At 43.8% G+C, this 14,323-nt stretch overlaps 1 protein-coding gene across 2 annotated transcripts in view; it reads left to right on the top strand.

Moving 5' to 3' along the window:
* The window catches only part of LOC140065735 (nicotinamide N-methyltransferase-like), a 39,974-nt gene that overhangs the window by 17,346 nt on the left and 8,305 nt on the right, over positions 1-14,323 (top strand). For both annotated transcript variants that reach the window (XM_072113308.1, XM_072113309.1), the window contains exon 2: positions 4,163-4,370. In XM_072113308.1, coding sequence (XP_071969409.1) covers positions 4,163-4,370 — 208 coding nt within the window. The remainder of the gene's footprint in view (positions 1-4,162; positions 4,371-14,323) is intronic.

Below are 14,323 nucleotides of genomic sequence, written 5' to 3' on the forward strand. Positions count from 1 at the left end.
ACTGTATTTCTGTTCTGTACGGCCCATAGAAGTCAATGGGAAAGTATAAAATACGGGCTAAATATGTGCTGCATACAGCTGTTCACCGTATGCTGCCATATATACATGCAGTATCCAGAACCAATGGTTGGAGCATTCTGTCAGCCATCTAACAGTCAGCCATCCATCATTTGCCAGCCCAATCTTTTTTATATGGATAGGGTGCAATACGTCCAGAATACAGCCATATATACAGAACAAGAAAGACCATTTTTGCATGAGGCCTAAAGGTATTATTTAACAGGATTACTCCATTTCGCAATGCATACAGACTGGCTTTTTATAGTCACTTAGCTATTTAACAAGGCACATGTCACATCTGCGGGATAAGGTTTTTTTTATCTTTTCTGTATCTTTTGATTTATCTAGCTCTTTATCCCTTTCCTTTGGTTTTTCCTTCTCTTTATGTAATTGTACATGTTATTAATGAAGGGAAGCCTCTGCTGGACATTTTATTAGTGAGGGGAGGCTGCTGCTAGATATGTTATTAGTGAAGGGAGGCCGCTGCTGGGACATATTAGTAGTGAAGTGAGGTCACTGGTGGATATGTTATTAGTGAAGGGAGGGCGCTGATGGACATGTTATTAGTGAAAGGAGGCCACTGCTGGACATGTTATTGGTAAAGGGAGGTTACTGCTGGACATTTTTTTTAGTAAAGGGAAGCTGCTGCATGACATGTTATTATTGAGGGGAGGCTGCTGCTGGGACATGTAAATAGTGAAGGGAGGCTACTGTGGGGCATTTTATTAGTAAAGGGAGGCTGCTGCCAGACATTTCATTAGTAAGGGGAGGCCACTGCAGGACAAAATCCATAACCTGATGATAACAAATGGGGCGTAAGTGCTGTAAGTGCCAAGGGTGGCATCAAGTCTAAATACAGTCCTGTACTAAGTACAGCAGAAGTGTATTTCCAATTCACTCTGTGAAATGCTTTTTGGAAATGGACAATGAGAAAGGCGCCTGCAAATTCCTTAGCTTTTAGTGTTGGACCACATTAATGGTGTTGTTGGGTACTTGCCTAAATCGGTCCTTTAAGCATCTCATCTGGGGATTTGCCTCTTACTAATGCTGCCCCAAACACGCAAAACATATAGGGGTTAAAACTGATACCAATTGTTTATATTACTCTCCAGGCAGAAAATCAGGTCCTGGGGTTTAAAGAGGTATTCCCATCTGGGCATTTACATTTAATTTAATTAATGTGCCACATGTAAACATTTCTTCTATTGGATGTTATTAAAAAAATGTTCCTAAGTGAAGATAATTTCTCATAAATGAATCCATGTTGTCCCTTAGAAACTAGATAGCTTCCTCGGATACGACCACCTCACATTTTGGCAGCAGTGGCCAGACATGCGCTATAGAGTCCTGCTGGACCACCTTGATTCAGCAATCATTACCACAGGACGGCTGAAGGATATGCAGTAACTCCCAGGCATTTCATATACAAAAACCTTTTGTTTCTTTGTGCAATCCCTCCAGCAGAGGTGGCCATATTCGAGGAGCAAGTCTTGTTTCTAAGGGAGCATAAGACTACATTTATGAGAAATTATCTTCACCCAGGTACATTTTTACATCTAATTGAAGAAATGTTTATATATGGCAGATTAATGAAACAGAATGTGGATGCCCAGACGAGAATACCCCTTTAAGCTTAGGGAAAGGATTTAAGTGTAACTCACGTAATGTAATATAGTATATGAAACCTAAGAAGGAGGATTCTATGCAATGTAACAGTAAAAGATCCATATGAAACCTATCTAACTTTTAATAGGTACATAGAAGGTGTTCCATGAATGGTAAACTAGTAAGAATAGGGGTTGCCAACACTGTGCCATTCTGGATCTACATGACTGGGGCCTGCATCACAGCTTGCCGCAGGTTTCAGGTTGCCAATCCCATCTGTTACACACTGTCTGGGCTGGTGAGTAATATCCAATGGACTTCCATTTTCTAGGTCCTATTACTAGGTCTTTTGACTGGTTAAATAGGTACCGTATTTTTCGGACTATGAGACACTTCTTACTATAGGACGCACCCCAGATTTAGGCTTCCAAAAAAGGAAAAATATATTTTAAACCCATCCCTGTTGGTCGCACTAAAGCGCAGAACACACAGATCTCTTACATCCATACATTTACACACACAGCTCTGCTACATTCATACATTTACACACACGCCATATAGTTACACACACAGCCTTGTTACATCCACAGCACTGCTGCATACATTGTGCACTACTATACACAGTGGGCAATGCAACATACAAAAATACACACACACTGACAGGGCGCCACTATACACATAAATACATACACAAACAGCTCTACTATACACAAGGAAAACACAGGGAACTACTGTACACAGGAATACACACACAGCTCTGCTATACACACACATAAGAAACACACAGGGAACTACTCTACACATGAATTCATACACAGCTCTGCTATACACACAAGGAACTACTGTACACATGAATACATACATACAGGCCCGGCGCCAGCACCCGGCTAGCCCGGGCAAGTGTCGGGGCCTCGGGGTACTGGAGGGGCCCACCCGGGCCCCCAGATGAGAGCATTTGCAGTCACTGCTTTCCCCGGAGGCTGAAGACTGAAGGACCTTTGATGATGTCATGCCGGGGAAAGCAGTGACCACACGGAGAGAGCTGCATCAGGTGAGGGGGAGACATGACAGGGGCCAGGGAAGGGGGAGGGGGGCTGTGTGTATACAGGGGGCAGTGTGTATACAGGGGGAGTAGTGTGTACACATGATGGGGGGCAGTGTGTATTCATGGGGGGCAGTGTGTATACATGGGGGGCAGTGTGTATACAGGGGGGGTAGTGTGTACACATGATGGGGGGCAGTGTGTATACATGGGGGGCAGTGTGTATACAGGGGGCAGTGTGTATACAGGGGGGGGCAGTGTGTATACAGGGGGGGGCAGTGTGTATACAGGAGGAGGGGGTGGCAGTGTGTATACAGGAGGGAGGGCAGTGTGTATACAGGGGGGCAGTGTGTATACAGGAGGGGGGCAGTGTGTATACAGGGGGCAGTGTGTATACAGGGGGCACGGCAGTGTGTGTACAGGAGGAGTGGGGCAGTGTGTATACAGGGGGCAGTGTGTATACAGGGGGCAGTGTGTATACAGGGGGCAGTGTGTATACAGGAGGGGTGGGCAGTGTGTATACAGGGGGGGCAGTGTGTATACAGGAGGGGGGGCAGTGTGTATACAGGGGGCAGTGTGTATACAGGGGGAAGGGGGCAGTGTGTATACAGGGGGAGGGGGGCAGTGTGTATACAGGGGGAGGAGGGCAGTGTGTATACAGGAAGAGGGGGGGGCAGTGTGTATACAGGAGGAGGGGGGGCAGTGTGTATACAGGAGGAGGGGGGCAGTTTTTTTAAACTTTTTTTACATTTATAGTACTCCTATGTAGTGTGTTAGTGTTGTCACTGGTGCAATAAAATTTTTTGTCTGGATCTACAATTATAAAATATACAGTTTCAACTTACATACAAATGCAACTTATGAACAAACCTATGGAACCTATCTTGTATTTAACCCATTGACTGCCTGTAATTTGGTTTTTACAGATTGTAGTACTGTCAAATTGTGGCAGTATTGTATGATTAACCCCCTCTTATGTAGACAATCACCCTTCCAGAACCTTATTATAGTATTTATGAACATAAGGTCAAGGACAATTGCTCATGGACAGATAACAGGACCCTCCATCTGTTACCACATTATGGTCAAAAATTGACAAGGAGCTTTAATTTACATATCAAGAAAGTTTTTAAATAGATGTAAGCTTTTAAATAGATGTAAATTGGTAAATTACCTTACACCCTGTCCCCCCTGACACTTGCACACACATAACAAAACATTAGGTGAAGTCGCTTACCGCTTTAAAGCATTAACACCCCAAATCGGAAGAATCTCTGCAATTGTTACAGCAGGGTGTTAGCCCTGTGTTACACTTGAAATTTGCTATAAGTGGTACCTGCTCAGCCTGTGCACTGGCACTTTGCACTAAGTCATGGATGACAATGCAGTAAATGTACACTACTACTAGTCTAGGGGTCAGTATATTTGATGTTTTGTAATGAATTTTTCTTTCAGGTCATATTAAAGGAGATATCTTGATAGACCTCAGCAAGGGTTCCCTGATTCATCATCTGTATGCAGCCTGTGAGTTTTTCAAGCACATAATAGTCCTGAAGATCAAAGACAGATGCATCATGGAGCTGAAGAGATGGGTGGACAGACGTACAGGGGCATTCGACTGGTGTCATGCTGCACAACTTCATGTAGACTTAGAAGGAAAAAGGTGATTTTTTTTGTCCAAATAGTAGAGGAACCCCCTTTTTTAATTGCTGCTTCGGTACAATGATGTAAAGGCATATCTAGGATATCTAGGGAATATTTACGCAGTGTCTTCTTTCAGTCCTATTTAATAAGTGTTAATTTAAATAGTAGTGATGCCACTGCTGAGCTTCTGTATACCAGTGTTGATGGTTACTAGAGGAGCACTAGAGGAAAGAAAGTATAGGTTGTTTCCTGCCTTTAAAGAACCCAGTGTCATTGCTACAAAATTTTTATGCATGGCCGGATTAAGGTTGGTGGGGGTCCCTGGGCACAAAATATGGTGTGGGCCCCCATTGAATGTAGTCCAGACAGGGAACAGCAATCACTATATACCACTCCCCAGCAATAACTATATACAGCCTCCCCAGTAATCACTTTATACAGTGCCCAGTATTCACTATATACAGCCCCCAGTATTCACTATAAACAGACCCCCAGTATTCACTATATAAAGCCCCCAGGCATCACTATATACAGTTCCCAGCAATCACTATATACAGCTCCCCCAGCAAACCCTGTATACAGCCACCCAGCAATCACTATATACAGCCCCCAGTAATCACAAAATACAGCTCCCCCAGCAATCACTATATAAAGCTCCTCAGCAATCACTATATACAGCTCGACCAGCAATCACTGTATACAGCTCCCCAAGCAATTATTGTATACAGCTCCACAGCAATCACTATATAGAGCGAACCAGCAATCACTATATACAGCCCCCAGTAATCACTGTATACAGCTCCCACAGCAATCACTGTAAACAGCTCCCACAGCAATCACTGTATACAGCTCCCCCAGCAATCACTATAAACAGCTCCCAGTAATCACTATATACATCTTTCCAGTAATAAATATATACAGCTCCCCAGCAATCACTATATACAGCCCCCCAGTAATCAATATGTATAGACCCACAGCATTAGCTATATATAGCCCCCCATAATATTTATATACAGCCCCCTATACTATATAGAGCCCCCTATAATAACTATATAAAGACTCCCTATAATAACTTTATATACCACCTATAACTATTCACAGCCTCCCTATAATAACTATATACAGTCCCTATATAATACCTATATAGAGTCCCCCTATAATTGCTATATACAGCCCCCCTATTACTATATACAGCCTGCCTATAACTATATACAGCCCCCCTACAGTAACTATATACACTCCTTATAATAACTATATACCTCCCACTATAATAACTATCCACAGTCCCCCTATAACATCTATTTACAGTCCCCCTATAAAACCTATATACAGTCCCCCTATAGATATATACAGTCCCCCTATAAAAACGATATACAGCCCCATATAACTATATACAGCCCCCTATAACTATATATATTCCCCCTACAATAACTGTATACACCCCCTATAATAACTATATACCACCCCACTATAATAACTATATACAGTCCCCCTATAAGAACTATATACACCCCCTATAAAAACTCTATACAGTCCCCCAATGATAACTATATACTGTCCCCCTATAATAACTATATACACCCCCTATTATAAATATATACAATCCCCCTATAATAACTATATACTGTCCCCCAATAATAACTATATACAACCTCCTATAATAACTATATACATTCCCCCTATAATAACTATATACAGCATCCCTATAATAAATAACTATATGCAGACTCCTATTATTGCTATATACAATCCCCCTATAATAACTATACACAGTCCCAGGTAAAATAATAAAATTATATTCACCTTCCATCGTTCCCCCGATGCGCACCGTCCTCAACTTCCATTGCGGTGTCAGAGTGTGTCGGATGTCAGCAAAGATGGCGGTGCCAGCGGCAAGGCGCCGCCATCTTTGTTTAAATCCGATTGTCTATGGCAGAGCAGGGAACTTATACTACGTGCTCTGTCATAGATTAAAGTCAGGCACATAGACGGGATTCGGCCGTCCGGGGAGCCCAGAGCCAAATACACTGTTGGCGATTCGAGCGGTCGTCCACATTTGGTGGGGGCCCCTTAAAGCGCAAAGTGGTGGGGGCCGCCCCGGGCACACCCCCTCCCCCCTGTGATCCGGCCTTGCCCTTATGTAGAAAAATCATTAGTGATCTATTATTCTATAAGATTCTAATCATTAATGCAGGCATTATATGCTAAAAACTTAGTCTGCCAGCATTGTCTCAATTCAAAGATAGCCATCAGTACTAGAATCCAAATATCCAGATTTGAATACTGACCAGTGAAGTAACTAGAGTCCTCTGGGCCCCAGAGCAAAATTAATACTTGGGCTTTTCTCCCCTGCAGCAAAAAGGCTAAAAAAACAAGTAAATGAGGACTGGTACTAGCTGCAGAAATAAAATGGCTATCCCCTCCTAAAACAACATTCTCTGCACTAAATGCAGTTTGCCTGTGTAGTGTGCAAGGTGCGCTAGATTCAGGATTTCTTGCGCATGTTCTTCATGAATCTGGTGCCCTCTGCACTGCCCCGACAGAGTGCACCAACTTTTTTGTGGTGTACCTTTAACATAAGGCGTGCGACTAGAAATGGGCGAATCGATTCTAACGATTCTAAATTTGTTAGAATGTCCTCTAAGAGCAACTTCTCCCAATCGTCCAAGAGCAGTTTGGTGGTCAACAATGCCAATGAAATTCGATTTTTTTTTTCTTTTTTTTTCCTTTTATGAGCAAAATGGCCGTGAGCACAACGTGTTACATGGGGCAGAGAACTCTGGGAAGAAGAAAGGAACATGGCGGTACTGTTCCTCACTGTTCATCACTAAATTTGTGTCGCATATGCTCTTTGTCCGGCAAGACAGAAAAAATGTGCACCAAAAGTGGCGTGTTACTGCTTAGTAAAACGTGTGCCACAATTCTGTCTGAACTGCACTACAATTGTACAGCATGAACAAAATGCTCAAAAAAAGAATGGTGCACACTTCCAGAGCAGTGCAGGGGGTGCCAGATTAATGAAGACCCAACATGAAGCTGCACTTAAGGAATCCATGGGGGCTGAGGATGGCTGTATCTAATGAATCAATAGGCTTTATATAAAATAACTGTGAATGGGTTGTATATTAACCCCTACGGGACTTAGCCTCTTTTGGCCTTAAGGACGCGGCCCCATTTTTCAAATCTGCCCTGTGTCACTATAAGTGGTTATAGCTTTGGAACGCTATGAGATATCCAGGGGATTTTGAGTTTGTTTTCTTGTGACACATTGTACTTCAAATTAGTTTAAAAATTTGGATGAAAAAAAACTAAATTTGGCAAAAATTTGGAAAAATTCTTTATTTTCAACGTTCTAAATTCTCTGCTTTTGATGCATAGCACCCAAATAAATTCATAACTTACATTTCCCAAATGTCTGCTTTATGTTGGCATGGTTTTTTAAGATTTCACATACTAGAATGTTATGAGGCTCAGAATTTAGGTGCCATTTGTCAAATTTTTTGTAAAATCACCAAAACCCGTATTTAGATGGACCTGCTCAACTTCTAATTGACACTGAGAGGCCTAAATAATAGGTAGACTCGTAAATGACCCCATTATGGAAACTACACCCCTCAACGTATGATAAACCACTTTTAAGAAGTTTGTTAACCCCTTAACGACTTGGCCTTTTTTAGTTTTTTCACTTCCATTTTTTACTCCCCACCTTCAAAAATCTATAACTTTTTTATTTTTCCACATAAAGAGCTCTGTTATGGCTTATTTTCTGCGTAACAAATTGCACTTCGTAGTGACGGGATTCAATATTCCATGGCGCGTACTGGGAAGCAGGAAAAAAATTCCAAATGCAGTGAAAATGGTGAAAAAACACATTTGCAACGTTTTCTTGTGGGCTTGGATTTAACAGCTTTCACTGTGTGCCACAAATGACATGTCTACTTTATTCTTTGGGTCGGTACGATTAAGGGGATACCAAATTTGTATAGGTTTTATAATGTTTTCATACATTTAAAAAAATGAAAACCTCCTGTACAAAATTTTTTTTTTGATTTTGCCATCTTCTGGCGGCAATAACTTTTTCATACTTTGGTGTACGGAGCTGTGGGTGGTGTCATTTTTTGAGAATTTTGATGGCGTTTTCATTGCTATCATTTTTAGGACTGTGCGACCTTTTGATCACTTTTTATAGATTTTTTTATATTTTCTAAAATGGCAAAAAAAGGGGATGATTTGAATTTTTAGTTTTTTTTATTATATATTTTTTTTTTTACTTTTTTTAACTTTTACTTTTACTATTTTTCAGACTCCCTAGGGTACTTTAACCCTAGGTTGTCTGATCGATCCTACCATATACTGCCATACTGCAATATGGCAGTATATGGGGATTTTACTCCTCATTCATTACAATGTGCTGATAGCACATTGTAATGAATGGGTTAAAACGAGACAGCTTCGGGCCTTCGTGAGACCCGAAGCTGTCATGGCAACAGATCACCGCTCCCCGTGACGTCATGGGGGAGCGACGATCATGCGCTCATGCGGCGCCATCTTTTTGGAGCCTCCGGCAGCGGGAACATTATAAAACCTGTACAAATTTGGTATCCTCGTGATCGTACCGAACCAAAGAATAAAATAGACATGTGATTTGGGGCGCTCAGGGAAAGCTGTAAAATCCAAGCCTACAAAAAAACTGCGCAAATGCGTTTTTTCATCATTTTCACTGCATTCTGAATTTTTTTCCCGCCTTCCCAGTATATGGCATGGAATAATAAATACCATCACTATGAAGTTCACTTTGTTACGCAGAAAATAAGCCCAAACAGAGCTCTTTACATGGAAAAATAAAAAAGTTACAGATTTTTGAAGGTGGGGAGTGAAAATGAAAATGCAAAAACGAAAAAGGGCCATGTCCCTAAGGGGTTAAATGAAAAAAGGCTCCACAAAGTCTGATACCCAATTTCTCTCAAGTACACTGATACCCTATTTGTGGTGGTAACCTGCTGTATGGACGCACGGCCGGGCATAGAATGGAAGGAGGCGCCATGCAGAGCAGATTTGCTATGTCACAGGCTATAATTTTCGATCGCTGGTTCAAGTCCAATACACTGCTCTACAATACTTTTTCATTGTAGAGCAGTGTAAACTGTCTGAGCATGCAGGCACATGCTCAGACAGTTTACAGTCATACCTAGAAGGGGTCTGACTGTCAGGAACATCGGGCAACACCGGGGCATTCCGCAGACCTCGGTGCTGCCCAGAAGTGGATCGGATCCCTGGGTAAGTGGCACTGGGGATCCGATCCATAGCGGGAACATCCTTATAAGCTTGACCGCGGCGTGTGAGGGGTTAACACTCACGATCGGAATCAGCTCCGATCACGGGTGTTATAGCGCTGTGTCAGCTGTGATAGACAGCTGACAGCCGCTGCTTCTGGTGCCGGCTCCATTAGTGAGCTGGTGTCAGAAGCAGGACGTTATAGCACATCCCCATGCGCTTAGCATCTAGCCGCGGGGATGTACTATAACGTCCTGGTGTGTCTAGGGGTTAAATAACCATGAAGGTATAAGAAACTAGGGAATATTTTAGGGAACAGGAGACTGTTTTAATTTCAGAATTTTTAATATCACCACATGAGTTCAACGCAAAGGGGTCCACTGAGGCTCTGTCGCCGAGGGACCCACTGGAGCTGACCCTGTCCACATATACATATTCATGAATACATATTCATGCAAAAGTACACATATAGAAAGGCTTCTATGTTTACTCCAGACTATCTGTCCATAGTGATGTGATAAACATGCAGGTGCACAAGCCGCTAGTATCATACAACTCCTATTACTCTCTGTGATAATAACAGCTTGTGCACCTGTCCATGGACAGGATTTTATCCACTGGAGTAAACATACACTCACCAGACACTTTATTAGGTACACCATGCTAGTAACGGGTTGGACCCCCTTTTGCCTTCAGAACTGCCTCAATTCTTCGTGGCATAGATTCAACAAGGTTCTGGAAGCATTCCTCAGAGATTTTGGTCCATATTGACATGATGGCATCACACAGTTGCCGCAGATTTGTCGGCTGCACATCCATGATGCGAATCTCCCGTTCCACCACATCCCAAAGATGCTCTATTGGATTGAGATCTGGTGACTGTGGAGGCCATTTGAGTACAGTGAACTCATTGTCATGTTCAAGAAACCAGTCTGAGATGATTCCAGCTTTATGACATGGCGCATTATCCTTCTGAAAGTAGCCATCAGATGTTGGGTACATTGTGGTCTTAAAGGGATGGACATGGTCAGCAATAATACTCAGGTAGGCTGTGGCGTTGCAATGATGCTCAATTGGTACCAAGGGGCCCAAAGAGTGCCAAGAAAATATTCCCCACACCATGACACCACCACCACCAGCCTGAACCGTTGATACAAGGAAGGATGGATCCATGTTGTTGACGCCAAATTCTGACCCTACCATCCGAATGTCGCAGCAGAAATCGACACTCATCAGACCAGGCAACATTTTTCCAATCTTCTACTGTCCAATTTCGATGAGCTTGTGCAAATTGTAGCTTCAGTTTCCTGTTCTTAGCTGAAAGGAGTGGCACCCCGTGTGGTCTTCTGCTGCTGTAGCCCATCTGCCTCAAAGTTCGACATACTGTGCATTCAGAGATGCTCTTCTGCCTACCTTGGTTGTAACGGGTGGCGATTTGACTCACTGTTGCCTTTCGATCAGCTCAAACCAGTCTGCCCATTCTCCTCTGACCTCTGGCATCAACAAGGCATTTCCGCCCACAGAACTGCCGCTCACTGAATGTTTTTTCTTTTTCGAACCATTCTCTGTAAACCCTAGAGATGGTTGTGCGTGAAAATCCCAGTAGATCAGCAGTTTCTTAAATACTCAGACCAGCCCTTCTGGCACCAACAACCATGCCACGTTCAAAGGCACTCAAATCACCTTTCTTCCCCATACTGATGCTCGGTTTGAACTGCAGGAGATTGTCTTGACCATGTCTACATGCCTAAATGCACTGAGTTGCCGCCATGTGATTGGCTGATTAGAAATTAAGTGTTAACGAGCAGTTGGACAGGTGTACCTAATAAAATGGTGAGTGTAGAAGCCTCCTAAAGAAGGACAGCAAGCAGAGATCTAGAAAACTGTGAAAAATTGATACAGACAGTATATTGGAAAATTGTATAACTTTTCATTACTCAAACAATATCAAATATTTGCTGAAGATTGACAACCCCTTTAAGAATATTAACTAGAGATGAGCGAGCCCCATTGAAGTCAATGGGAGACTTGAGCATTTTTCAAGGGGACCAAGGCTCTGCACAGGGAAGCTTGGCCAAACACCTGGGAACCTCAGAAAAGGATGGAAACACCACGGAAATGGACAGGAAACAGCAGGGGCAGCATGCATGGATGCCTCTGAGGCTGCTTAATCGCACCATTATGCCAAAATTATGGGCAACAGCATGGCCATGACAGAGTGACAGAATAAAGCTAGATAGCATCTAAAACATCCAATAATTGACCCTGACACTATAGGGGACGGCATGCAGAGGCAGCGGCAGCAGCGGCAGGCTAGAGAGTGGCATGGCGACATACCCTAAATGGACTCCGGCTTCAAACCAATGGGTGGCAGAGAGGAACCAAAGGAGGTGAGCAAGAAGCGCTCAAATAATATCGGTACATGATAAAAGTTTGCCAGTATATTTTGTGGATTACACAGCAGGGTGGCGACAAAGTTAACAAGTTTGATGTGGAATGCCCTGTAATAGCTCTTGGGCGGTGTGCCTTTTATCGCCTAGGCTCAGCAGTTTGAGCACCGCCTGCTGTCGCTTAGCGACGGCACTGCTGCTGTGCCTAGAGCTACCGACTGATGGCGCCATGGCCACGGATGGTAATTCGGAGGAGGAGGAGGTGGAGGAGGGGTGGGAGGAGGAGGAGGTATACTAGGCCTTTGAGACCTGGACCGAGGTAGGCCCCGCAATCCTCTGCGTCGGCAGTATATGACCAGCCCCAGGGTCAGACTCGGTCCCAGCCTGCACCAAGTTAAGTGTAGTAGCGTTCTTATAAGTTTGGGATATGGCGGGTGAGGGGAATGTAAACAGATGCGCAAGAAGCGCATGATGCGCATGGAGCTGGCGCTTCGCTGCCAGGCGAGCTTTCGCCAATCCAAGCCCCTGTCTCTAGGCTACTCCCCAAACAGCACTTCTAAGAACCTTTTGTATAAGATCAAGTGTAGTAGCGTTCTTATAAGTTTAGGATATGGCGGGTGAGGGGAATGTAAACAGATGCGCAAGAAGCGCATGATGCGCATGGAGCTGGCGCTCCGCTGCCAGGCGAGCTTTCGCCAATCCAAGCCCCTGTCTCTAGGCTACTCCCCAAACAGCACTTCTAAGAACCTTTTGTATAAGATCAAGTGTAGTAGCGTTCTTATAAGTTTAGGATATGGCGGGTGAGGGGAATGTAAACAGATGCGCAAGAAGCGCTGAAATAATATTGGTAAATGATTAAAGTTTGCCAGTATATTTTGTGGATTACACAGCAGGGTGGCGACAAAGTTAACAACTTTAATGTGGAATCCATGAAAACAACCCAAATTTCTGACTGACACACCTCGTTTGATAAGGGGACGATGTATGGAGGCAGCTATATGGACGACTTTTGGAGGTAGCAATGGAGACAACGTGTGGAGGCTGCTATGGAGACAATTTAATTTGGATAGTGCCTGTATGTGGCAGTTCAAAAAAGTTTTCAAACCAGAGGAGCAGGTAGGTGGCCCTCCAGAAAAATGAAATAGATTGAGTGCCTGTATGTGGCAGTCCAAAAAAGTTTTCAAACCAGAGGAGCAGGTAGGTGGCCCTCCAGAAAAATGAAATAGATTGAGTGCCTGTATGTGGCAGTTCAAAAAAATTTTCAAACCAGAGGAGCAGGTAGGTGGCCCTCCAGAAAAATGAAATAGATTGAGTGCCTGTATGTGGCAGTCCAAAAAAGTTTTCAAACCAGAGGAGCAGGTAGGTGGCCCTCCAGAAAAATGAAATAGATTGAGTGCCTGTATGTGGCAGTCCAAAAAAGTTTTCAAACCAGAGGAGCAGGTAGGTGGCCCTCCAGAAAAATGAAATAGATTGAGTGCCTGTATGTGGCAGTCCAAAAAAGTTTTCAAAGCAGAGGAGCAGGTAGGTGGCCCTCCAGAAAAATTGAATAGATTGAGTGCCTGTATGTGGAACTCCCAAAAATTGTTTAAAACAGAGGACCGGGTAGGTGGCCCTCCAGAAAAATTTAATGCATAAAGTACTATAGCTAGAGCCAGTGGGCCCTGTCAAAAAATAGCCAGTTTCCTCTGCTTTAGTGTACAAAGAGGAGGAAAATGAGGAGGAGGAGGAGTGCATAAATTATTCAGGTTGAGCTTCCTTTACCTGGTGGAGATTGGAAATTATGAGAAATCCAGGCTTTATTCATCTTAATAAGCGTCAGACTGTTAGCGCTGTCAGTCGACAGGCGTGTACGCTTATCGGTGATGATGCCACCAGCTGCACTGAAAACCCGCTCGGACAACACGCTAGCGGCAGGGCAGGCAAGAACCTCCAAGGCGTACAGCGCCAGTTCGTGCCACATGTCCAGCTTTGAAACCCAGTAGTTGTAGGGAGCTGTGTGATCATTTAGGACGATGGTATGGTCAGCTACGTACTCCCTCACCATCTTTCTGTAAAGATCAGCCCTACTCTGCCGAGACTGGGGACAGGTGACAGTGTCTTGCTGGGGTGACATAAAGCTGGCAAAAGCCTTGTAAAGCGTACCCTTGCCAGTGCTGGACAAGCTGCCTGCTCGCCTACTCTCCCTCGCTACTTGTCCCGCAGAACTACGCACTCTGCCGCTAGCGCTGTCAGAAGGGAAATAGTGTTTCAGCTTGTGCACCAGGGCCTGCTGGTATTCATGCATTCTCACACTCCTTTCCTCTCCAGG

The sequence above is a fragment of the Engystomops pustulosus genome, chromosome 6 (genome assembly GCF_040894005.1).
Source record: "Engystomops pustulosus chromosome 6, aEngPut4.maternal, whole genome shotgun sequence".
Lineage (NCBI taxonomy): Eukaryota > Metazoa > Chordata > Amphibia > Anura > Leptodactylidae > Engystomops > Engystomops pustulosus.